Source organism: Mobula birostris, chromosome 22 (genome assembly GCF_030028105.1).
Source record: "Mobula birostris isolate sMobBir1 chromosome 22, sMobBir1.hap1, whole genome shotgun sequence".
Lineage (NCBI taxonomy): Eukaryota > Metazoa > Chordata > Chondrichthyes > Myliobatiformes > Myliobatidae > Mobula > Mobula birostris.
The window spans coordinates 29797870-29809899 of record NC_092391.1 but is presented as its reverse complement, the minus strand read 5'-3'; the positions used below and the strand labels follow the sequence as shown (position 1 = coordinate 29809899).

At 44.0% G+C, this 12030-nt stretch overlaps 1 protein-coding gene across 6 annotated transcripts in view; it reads right to left on the bottom strand.

Moving 5' to 3' along the window:
- The window catches only part of LOC140186348 (pappalysin-1-like), a 367560-nt gene extending 356000 nt beyond the window's left edge, over nucleotides 1-11560 (bottom strand). For 5 of the 6 annotated variants that reach the window (XM_072240504.1, XM_072240506.1, XM_072240505.1 and 2 more), the window contains exon 1: nucleotides 11001-11560. In XM_072240504.1, coding sequence (XP_072096605.1) covers nucleotides 11001-11415 — 415 coding nt within the window. In that variant the 5' untranslated portion in view covers nucleotides 11416-11560. The remainder of the gene's footprint in view (nucleotides 1-11000) is intronic. The other variant, XM_072240509.1, reaches the window with a different exon arrangement.
- Nucleotides 11561-12030: the final 470 nt, after the last annotated feature.

Genomic DNA, 12030 nt, shown 5'->3' with positions numbered 1-12030 from the left:
TAAAACTCATTTAGCTCTACTTCAAACCATATGAGAGATACTTGAGTTCAGATGCTATACTCAAGTAGCAAACTAAGGCATTTGACAATGTGACTTACGTCAGAGTGCAAGATTTTGGAAGTATACGAGATAAAGGAAATGCTTTATCCACATTCAAAACAAAAAATGCCTGAAGCCAAAGCACATAGTATATATGCCTACACAAGCTAGGAAGGCTTTGTCTCCTGTCGTAACTTTGATTCCACAAAGGCTTTTCACTATTTTCAAGGCACGAGCCAGAAGGTGCCTAAGAACACAATGTCTAGATGACCACAGCTCAACAACACTAAAGCTTAATACCATTCAGAGCAAAGGTGTACCTGTTTCCCATTCACACCATGGACCTTCTTTACCACCACATATGTGTGCCACGTGAGGTCTTAATCTTGAAACTTACTTACTTCAGACATCTAAAGACTGAAGTTGAAGGTGAACTTCAATACTGTTTGCTGTCTGCTGTTTTTTAAGAGGATTTTTTTTCCAAAATCAGGAAAACAGATTGCCTTTCCAAGTCTTGTCATGATCCTTTATTGTTAGATGATGATGTTCAATGGTGGGGCAGGTTGGTACAAAGCCTTGTATTGCAGGTTTTTAGTATAAGGTTTGTTCCTGCATAGGTGACAGAAATTATTCATCAATGATTCAGAGCACAGCCTCCAGATAAGTACATATTTAAGCATCTTCTATGTAATGTAGCTCTATAACTGGAATTTGGGTCAGCTTGATTCTGGACTGGAAACAGCATAACTTGAACAATTTCCTGTTAGTCCTGTAGATTAGTTCCCCTTCAGTGGTATCTTGTTGGAGGTGAAGTACAGCATTATGGAAAGAAGGACTGGTCAATTTGTTGGAGCATTAATGTATTCAGTCCACTCTAAGACCTGAATCTCTTGCAAATGTGTTGGTTAGATGCTGGCTAGTGTGTCTTTATGAAGCAGATGTAAGATGGAGAAAAAAATCAGCAGGCAACTGAATTCACAAAGGATGGTCCTTCTGATTTACAGAGTTTGGGTGAAGTAAAAGAAAAACATCTGCCATGGTTAAACCTCTTTCCTATATTATTCTTAAGGCTGATGTGTGGTAAAAATTATGCTAGTTTTACCTCAAGATAGACAGGGTTCACTCTGAGATTTGGGGAACTTTTATGCCTCTGGGAGGACATAAGTGAGGACGACTATGTCGATGACTCTCCCTCCAGCAGACAGTAGGGGGACCCCTATGTTCATACTGGGTTGGAATTGTCTCTTTTCTTGAAGATGGTCACATTTATGGGATCTTAACTTCCCCAGACATGTGATTGTAAATTTCTGATTGAGACATTATGGTTCAGAACTTTTGCAGGGATATCATCTGTTTCTGAGGCTTCATTTTTAGTTGGTAAATATTAATGGCTTGTCAGTCAGGGCAGGATGCAAAACTAGACTACATTTGGAGAAAGGAATCGCAGCATTCAAGTCATGGATGGAGTCATAGTTGAGGAGATTTTTGAAGTGTTCTTTCCGTAGCTACATTCTACTTCTCCATTCTTGATAGGTTAAACCTACAATCATAATGCTCAATATGGTAGGTCTTTCATTGTTCCAGCTCTGGTAATCCCACTATCCACTCCACTCAGCCCCTCACAAAGACCCAATGGACAGTTAGCCCAATCCACAGCTGGCCTGCGTAGGCCATGAGCAGTCATCCTTCAGAGAACCAGTGACAACAGTATCTCAGAGCACAGAAAAAACAGCCATCTGCAATCTCCTCCAGTCTAAGGAAGCAACCATTGAGCAACTCTGCTGCTGCAACGTGTGGGAGTAGAATGAGCAGGGTAGGCAAAGAGCTTAAAAGATGGGTGCAAAGTGAATGAATAAGAAGATGAAACAATCAGAGTTTTCAACTAAATGTTTAAAAACTTTCGAGAAGTTAAAGACTGCTTGATTCAAGAAGGAGATCAATAACAAATCGGTGGCAACATGGAAAATATCAAGGAAACGAAAGTTTCTGGTTTATACTTTAACATTTTTTTTTTGGTATTCTGAAGTCCCCTCCGAGGATCATCACCCTGTCATGATGGAGTGGCTTGTGAGTTCCTGAGATTCAAAGAGCGATGCCATCAGGAGTTCTTCCATCTGGCTCTTAGCTCCTGGTGGGGTCACCCATGACAGTAAGGTCAAGGGGAAGGTTCCAAACTAAGAGTGATCCAACCAAGACCTCTACGGTGGAGCTGGTGAAAGAGGATGACACATCACAACAGTAGTGACTATGGAGGAAGGCTGCAGCAGAGAAGGATTCCCAGATGCCCTGCGTGCTATGCCATCGAATCCTGACCCCGATCGGTCAAGTAAAATGTGGTGGCTGCCTGTGCATCCACTTCCCCACGTTAAATACAGTCACGCACAGGCATTCTCCATAAAGGGAGTCCCACGCTGACATCCCAGATTAAGTCCCATGGTGCCTGGATTGGCTTATAATACCACTTGAAGACCCAGCAATAGACAACCCCTTAGGAGGACATCATATTCAACTCGACTGATCACACTGCTATTACTGTTACTATTCTGAAGCTTTGCAAGGAAACCATTTGGCCTTCAACCTCATGACCATTAAGACTGGTAAAATGCCTCTTACCAGACCAGCTGAAGTGTTTGTAAGGAGGTAACCTTAAAGTTGTTATTATGTTATCATGTCCAGCATACTGGCATGTTGAAGACAAGTATAATGTAATGTGGCTTGGAGTCCTGAAGTATTCAAAAAGCAGTTGCTCTTGCCTTTATATGTATCCCAGGTAGCGACTTTGCCATGTGATAGGCAGGAAGCTTCAATAATCCTCTGCTTTGATTTGCACATTGTGGGTGTTGCCCGTGTGTTGGACTGTAGTGTAGACTCAGGATGCTTTACGGGTTCGTAGTGCAGCAGGCTTCCAGGTCGGATGAGAAAGAGATACTTTCATTGTCTTCAGAGCTGCAGAGATCTCCTTTGGTAATCCCGACTTGAATGGAACAGGTTTCTTAGTATATTTGTGAGGTTCATACTTCAACTCCTTAAAAGCAATGTAGACACCCTCCAACATGCTATCACAGAGTTAATTGTCTGGCACCATCATTTTTGATGCATGGTGAAACTGATGCTCGTGTCAAGGAGGCAATGGTAAGGCGTTCCTTCACCTGGACAGAGCCAGACACCAGTATATCATGTCAGCAGCTTGCTATGGATCATTGCATTTCCAATGGTTTCAGTGCCATTCTGTTGATTCTTTATTTACGGCCTGAGCTACTGGAGTGAGGTTACCACAGAGCAGAAGGAATAATGGCATGACACCCATAGAGGGCTGCTCTTCACCACTTCATGCTGATTTTTTCCCTCCTCTCCCTCCTCCTGATGTACAATAGGCCTCATGATGGTCACATTACTTAGCTTGCTGCTAGTAATGACGTGGATGAAGCGGAGAACATTGCAGACTGCCTTTTGAGTGGCGCTCTCATCGAATGTAGAATTATAGAGTCATAGAACTTGGAATCAGGCCCTTCGACCCAACTGGTCCATGTCAACCAAGGTTCCTGTCTATGCTGAATAAGTTAGTCCTGACGAAGGGTCTCGACCTGAAACGTCGACTGCACCTCTTCCTACAGATGCTGCTTGGCCTGCTGCGTTCACCAGCAACTTTGATGTGTGCTCCTGTCTATGCTAATTCCATTTGATTGTATTTGGTCCATATCCCTCAAAATCTTTCCTGTCTATGTGCCAGTCCATTTAATGTCCAGGAATGTAATTGTGAGGAATCTCACATTGACCTCCACTGAGCTTATAGCAAAGCCTACTCAGAAAGTCAGTTAGGCCACTGACTTCTCCATCTTTTAGTCAACCCCGTGCTGATATTCCCAGCTATAAAAAGCAACTGAGAGCCCACTTCTCACCTAACCTTGTTCCAGACTTGCAACTGCAATAATTTAGTTTAATAATCCTCAAAATGCCTCCAAGTACTTGATGATCCCTTTAAATAGTCCAGGTACAATTCTCAATTCTGCTATTAATAGCTGTTTTCCGATATGTTGCCCAATTTGGATGTAATTTTCTCACTAATTTCACTGAGAAACAAATTGGTCATGGATCCTTTATTGACACTGCCTGGCAGCTTCTCTGACATCCCAAGCGGTGTAGCAATGAGGTCACTATTTCATTGCTGCAGGAGCAAGAACTCACGGCAAGTTGATGGAACAGCAACAGAAAGGGGAAGGGATTTGTGCCAGGTACCCAGCACATCTGCATCAACAAGGTGTGGATGTATACATAAAAACATATATAAGATACGGTAATGACCCCTTTTAACACTGACTTAATCAGCACTCCCATTCTTGCAAATGTATCTCAAGCCTTGTGCAAGGTACTAGAGTTTTTTTTTCCTTTTTTCTTCTATTTTTTCAGTTTGTATGTGGTCCTCTATTTCTTCAAGAATGATAAAGATGTTTTACAAAGCTTTATTTTCATAGCTTGGTCCTCTGACATATGGAATTAGGTTCATGGGTCTCTCCAGTGCAATTGCATGTACCACTGGCAGAACTTACAGTGGTGAGCCTAAAGGATCAGTATTCAAATAGTAGGCTAACTTGATGTGAGTTAAAATAAAACATTTGAATGTTTGTATGTTTCTGCCCTTCTAGCCTAGTTAGTCTCTATTTATGTTGTTTCACAGCATTGTATGGTGAGGACAATCATCGATGCTGAATTTGCTGGACCATTTAAGAGGACATTAATCATTAGCCAAACTGCTCAAGGTCTGAAGCCACACACAGGTCAGACAGGAGAAGGCCAGCAACTTTTCTTCCCTTGTGGAGTGATTTACTGAACTTAAATTCCCCAGCTGTCACACAGGGCTTGGAAGTCACATTTCTGGATCATTAGCCCAGTTCTCCCTGGGGACTAATCAATTATCTTAACTAGTATGCCACTGTTCCAGTTGATCAGTGAGACAATGAAAGCCTCACCTGACTTTCATATATGCAGCAAATAAAGATGGGACGTGATGTCAGCTCCATTAAAATTGTTCTATGATTATGCAAATTAGATATCACACAGAGACTTAGAATAAATGGATCTTTTTCAGGTTGGACGGATGTACCTCACAGATCAGTTTTTGGTTCTCAATTATTTTTAGTTTGTATTGTTGACCAGGGGAGGGAGCAAGTGTGAGTTATCCAAGTTTACGGATGAAACAAAAATAGGTAAGAAGGCTGAGGATGATAAAACTGTCAGTAAGATATAGAAAGGTTGAGTGATTGGGTGAAAATTTAGCAAATACTGTTTCATGTGGGATTGTGTGTGGCCATGCACTTCAGTAGGAGCAAGCTAAATGCAGACAGTGAACACAGTAACATAGTGGTTAGCACAATGATTTATAGTATTAGTGATGTGGGTTCAATTTCCACTGCTGCCTGTAAGGAATTTGTACGTTCTTTCCGTGGTTGCATGGGTTTGTAACTGGTTATTGTAAATTGTGCCATGATTAAGATAGGATTAAATCAGAGGATTGCTGGGTGGTGCAGCTTGAAGGGCCTCTTCTGTGTTTTATCTACATACATACATACATACATACATAAATAGAAAACCCAGGAAGGAAAGGGTTAACTTTTGAGGTACTTTAGATGGCTCTGAGCCTGTACTCACTGGAGTTTAGAAGAATGGGGGAGGATCTCATTGAAACCTATCAAATATTGAAAGGCCTAGATAGAATGGGCATGGAGAGGATGTTTCCTGTAGTGGGAGAGTCCAGGACCAGAGGGTGCAGCCTCAGAATAGAAGGAAGTCCTTTCAGAACAGAGATGAGGAAGTGATGAATTTGTGGAATTCATTGCCAAAGATGGCAGTCGAGGCCAAGTCAATGGGTATGTTTAAAGCAGAGGTTGATAGGTTCTTGATTAGTAAAGGTGTCAAAGGTTATGGGAAGAAGGCAGGAGAATATGTACCTCCACCATAGACAAAGGTGGAGGGTTGGACATGGAGCTAGCAAACCCATCCTGTAAAAACCCAGAGCTACAGAAATGCCGCAGAAGCTCTAAAAACCTCATCACTGGGAGAGGAAATATCTTTAATGGGCTACACTTTGAATGGCAGAAAGACTGGCCCAGATCAGAGGACTGATGATTTGCTGTCGGTTCCCTATGCCCCAGTGGGGGTGATGGGCTTAAGAAAAAGAAGGAGAATAGGATTGAGAGGGATAATAAATCAGCTGTGGTCAAATCACAGAGCAGACTCCATGGCCAAATGGCTTAATTCTGCGCCTATGTCTTATGGATAAAGAAGAGGGGCATCAAGTGTTTAGGGAGACAAATGGCATATTGGCCTCTATTGCAAGAGCATTGGTGTTTAGAAATAAGGAAGTATTATTATAATTGTATAGTTTACAAGTGAGGCCATGCCTGGAGGACTGTGCGTGGTTTTAGTACCTTTATTTAGGAAAGGATACAATAGCATTGGACACTGTCTGAAAGAAATTGACTCAACTGATTCCTGAGATGAGAAGTTTGTCTTATCACAAGTGGCTAAATAAATTATATCCATATTCTTTGCAGTTTTGAAGAAGGAACAGTGATCTTACTGAAAGAAAAAAATCTTTAGGAGACATAGGTAGACATTGAAACGTTCCCATGAGAGGATCTTGAACAAGGGGAGATGATTTGGAAACAGGCAGTAAAACTGAGATTCTCGTGGTAAAACTGGAATTCTCCATTCTGGAGGCTTGTGGAGGTTGAGTTATTCGGATATTTAAAGAAGAAACAGGTATTTTTGTAAGATCGGGGACTATGGCGAACACTGGCACAGAAGAATCCAGGGGCAGATCAATCATGATAGTATTGATTGCTGGAGCAGACTTGAAGGGCCGAGTGTTCTACTCCACTCCTTTTTATGTTCTTATGATATAAGCATACTGGATTTTCCGTTTAAAATAATGGGTCGCCCCGCCACAAACAAAACGGGTCTGTCCATATCTATGCTGCGCATGTGTTTTTTAAAAATTGAACAAATGTTTTAAAGCTGAAAATCGCCGGACACTCATTGACTGTGAAACATCACTTAAGAAAGCATCGGTGCTCCTTCGCACCACCGCTATCGTCATAAACTGTTTAAAATGGTTTCGGTACGGACTAGATGGGCCGAATAGCCTGCTTTATGCTGTGTTTTTCTGTGACTCTATAGTCCTTGAAAATTGAAGCGAAACAGAAACTGCTCAGGGAACTCAGCGGGCCAGACTGCATCTGTGTGGCAGGGGACCGCACCAAGCGATCTCTGACAACGGTCATGACTCGAAACGTCGACTTTCCTTTCGTCTCCACAGATGCTGCTTAACCTGCAGAGTTACTCCAGCAGTTTTCGCCCCAGATTCCGACACCTGCAGTCACTTGTGTCTCCTTTAAAACTAGAATCGGTTTCTCATCTGCATCTCCCCTTGAGAAAAGCATCCTATCTGATGCTTCCATCAGACTCCGTGTAATGATCTACACTGGATCTACGGATAAATGATGTTCATTAATCTTATTTAATTTTGATGCACTAGTCAGTCAGTGTGTTGGGTGGACGAGTGATCGACTAATGTATTATTTAATTCTGATAGGCAGTTTTTTTTTACTGTGCAAAATTTAGGCAGCGTTGAACCGGGTTGACCTTCCCTGAAGTGGTTAACAGAAAATTCTGGAATTGCTCAGCAGATCAATCAGCAGGCGCAGAGAGAGAAAACACCTCGAGCGGAGAAGCTCACTCCGTTTCAAGCTCCGGAACCATTTCTAGCATCTTCTGTTTATATTTCGGTTTCACAACTAGGCGTTTGAACTTCCCGCGTCGAAACAGACGAAACAAACCTGACGTCTTCCAAACATCATTCACCACTGTCTCATTCGGACAAATAAGCAGGATGAGGAAAATTCGCTGTTTGGAGGGGTAGACTGTGTGTCACTTACGCACCGGTGGGTGCCGAGCATTGACAAGGTGGCTGCCTCCCTTTCCAAGATGCCGGGCCGGCCGGAGCTCCCACCCGACTTCGCTACTCTCGTGTTTGTCAGGGAAAATCCGTGTCAGTGTGTTGCAGGAGCTGTGTGTGTTGGCGAGAGGAGATGGCTCCTCCCTCTGGGGGTCTCTGGAGGTTGAATTCGGTTTGCGCTGTTGGTGCACTGAACTGTCAGCAGTGCGCAGGAGGTGGAAGGAACGGGGAGGGAAAGTTCGGTCAAATCTTGACTGAGTCGCCTTACACGAACCCCGCTAACTTGCAACGATTTCTGTATTTACTACCCGGGCTCACAGACAGTTGCTTTGTCCAGTGTCCCGATTTTCCCGGCTGTGTGTGTGTGTGTGTGTGTGTGTGTGTGTGTGTACGGGAGGGGTGGGGGAATGTGGGTTCATTCCTGGAGGTTAACAGAGTAACCGATTATGGTGGTGGTGGGGGAGATCAAAGCCTTGGTTTACTTAACCGTTAGAGAGGCTACTTTTTCGCTGTGCAGAATTTCATATCAACCTTTCTCCCGCACCCCATTCACATGATTGAGCCTGCAACGTCTACTAGAATCGGTGATTGCGAGAGTGGACACACTCGACGTGCGTAAGACCGATCCCCTTCTTTCGCCCGGTCTCCTGGCGGCTAACGAAAGCGATTCAGCTTTTGCGGTGGCTACGGCTCGGTTACATCACGTCGGCTTCCAGAAATCCCACTGAAAAGTCCCAGTTTGCTGACTGGAACAGTCCCCGGCTGTTCAATCTAACATTTCCTCACAGCCGAGGTGTCAAAATTCCCTAGACGCAATTGAAACATTGAACTCTGAGGCCATCAAATTAGACTAAACACCTCCCCACGCTGCACTGAGAAAGTGTTGCATAATATTGTACTGCGACCTCATTAGACCTAACAGAACGGAGCTACACGCGATACCGGTGCTATTTCGCATTAAAAGCTTCCCCTCGGCGCGGCAGCAAATCTCCTCCCTGTGCCTGGGTCTGTGTTTGTCAACAAATCCTGCTCGACGTATACAATCAGTCTGGGCTTTCCTGCGCACGGGTATAAAAGCTTTCGAACAACCCGTTCGGAAACAAGCCAAGCGCGAAAACTAAACACGCTAACAATTTTCTCCCAACATACAAGATCCTGAATAACCATGCGTCTCGATTGTTTTTGACAATGGGTCCGGATCCCCGCTGTAAACAAGATTTTGCCGCTGTTAATTTTACTCTAAAAGGCGCGGTTTGGGGGGAAAGCGACAATGCAACCGTTACTTCAGATTGCAAGTAGATATTTTCAGCTCTACAGCGAAAAACGATCCTTGGTTCTAACAGCATATGTATTCCACTATCTCGCCACACAATGCGAATCTGAATAGATCTAACGTGATCTCTGAACAGAGAACATGTTAACCTTCCTGTCGTAGAAGGTACGACTATTAATTGGAGCATGACATCATTAATATCATGCCTTGCATTTTTTCATGCAACCTTTTTTTAAATCAACACACTCCTTTTTTTTAAATGAAACGACTGACTTTAAGGTTGATTGTTAACTCTACAGGGGCATGAACCCTATTCGCGCCAACTGCTACAACACACGCTTTGGAATGAGAGAGAGAAATGCCACAGCTCTGCGTGTGAAAGAAGGTCTGACCCGCGGAATGCCGCTGTTGTTTGTAGTCTTAGCAGATCGCTACCACGCCACAGGGGCAAACGAAAGAGAGAGAGAGAGGATGTGCGCGAGTGCGCGCGCGCGCGCGTGTGTGTGTATGTGTGTGTGTGTGTGTGTGTGAGAGAGAGAGAGAGAGAGAGCGCGAGTGAAGGAATAAAGGAAGGAGGAAAGAGAAAGAGCCACACTATTCTTTTTCATAGATTGTATCGAACGCGCACAGACGTAAACAATAATGTCACATTGGAAACAGGCATACGCAAGCGATGAGATAACATTGCAAAGATCACCCACCTCCCAAATGATTCCGTAAATACATCTGATTAGCAAATTAATCCAAAGGTTGACATAAAATATGCCGCAAATATTTTTATTCTTTGAACGCAAAACAAAGCATCCACACATATATCAAACTTCATTCGCGTTCTATTCGCATCTTATACATTGGAGTTTTGGTGGGAGTAGGGATTGTCAATTATACACTGCAAATCCTTCGTAACCAAGAGCCAAAGACGGTGAATTGTAAAACAGTGTTAGACAACATTGCCCACATTTCACTAAATTGTCCTTAAATAACTATATCAAGTGTTGGAGAAAAAAACAGAAATCCGTATACATCGAAGCGAGAGCAAGCCAGTGCCGTGACTGGAGTAGAAAGGTTTGTTTTCCTTTGACTAATTCAAGGCAAATCACTTTCCCCGGTATATGCGCCTGTGGGATTCTTTTAGTCGGGGGATTACGCTCTCTGTTGGCTGAGATCGGGATCAAAAGATCCGAATACTTTCACTGTTACCGCGGGCTCAACGACACGCCTCACTCAAAATTTTATATCATTCATAGAATTCAGAGCTTAAAGGGGCACCGTAGCATACAGAGTTGTGCATCTGTGAAGAAGGGCAGGATGGCGGTGGGAGGGGGATGGATGGGAGAGACAGCGACAGCGAGCAAGAAATGTGTGGCTTGCATATGTGTGTGTTTGTGTGTCTTTCGCGTTTATTGCAGCGACACGATGTTGTGGTTAGAAGCGCAATTTCTAAGTGCTTTTGACGAGGTGATGGGCACACTCAGGGTTAATAATTGGGCACCGGTACAATTTAAATTGGCTAATATTTTTAAATTGAAATGTCATAAAAGATGTATTTTACTTGTTTGCTGAATGAAAATCCTCAGTACATACGTAAGACAAATAAAACGATTATACATAGACCAAACAAAACTTCTGTAGAGGATAAATCTATTACAGCTATTTACATGTAGAAAGTTACTTTGAGATTGTGCTTTAGGGATTCTTGTGTGTGGCTTCCCTAGACAGGTCGCGGACACCTACCTACAATGACAGCTGGAGAACGCTGTCCTCCTTCAGCTTTCAGTCTCAGTTCCAAAGTGAACCTAAGTCGGGGGAGCTCGGTGGTCGTTCGGAGGCGCAGCTGGTTTCCCGTGCCCGCGAAATAGAGCAATCTGCCCGGGCTGCGATCGTGCGGCGGCGGCGGCGGATGCGAGGGCGGCAGCTGCCGAAGGGGATGGTCCGAGTGCGGCCGGGACACTGCCCGCTTGCCACGGGGCAGCTTGGTGCCACACGATCCCGTTGAGTCCGTCCCGGCGCCAGCTTGGTGATCCAGAGCCAGTAGGAGGGCACGCTTATAGCGATGGAGTTGCCCTGTCTTCTGCCCGTCATACTCCGACCCCATGCCCAGGGCTAAGACACACAGAGTGGTCAACAAACTCCAAACTTGCATCTTCATTACAATCTCTCGTCTCTCTGTCCCTCTCTCTCTCTCTCTCTCTCTCTCTCTCTCTCTCTCTCTCTCTGTCCCTCTCTCTCTCTCTCTCTCTCTCTCTCTCTCTCTCTCTCTCTGACTCTCTCGCTTACGAGTTTCCTCTTCTGCCGCCTCAACCACAATGATCCGCTACACAGAACCTTTTTTCTTAATAAGACACGACCCCCTTTTTTGCCTCCCCCCTCTCAAATACGCACGGAACAGAGATGGGTAAACAAGAATATGCTAATTTATCAGCCTGCACCAGTGAAAGCACCACCTTCCCCGTGTTCCCATTGACAGGATTCTAGTAACAGTATTCAATCAATCAGTTTCTTACTTTTATCCCACCTCTGAGTGCCTGAGATACCCCGACTAAGGCACAGGGACGTGTTTTGGGTTAATTTCGGACCTGTGACTGGTTCCTTTCGCAAGATTTAGTCCCATTCTAGAAAAGGGAGGCGGGAAGCAAATCTTTCATTTAAAGTTACATTATTGTATTTATTAAAATGAACAGAATTTCACAAGACGGAGCGCACTCAGCGACAAGTGAGACAAGCAAAACCCGGGTGACGTTTTTCGCTCGTCTGATGTTTGCTG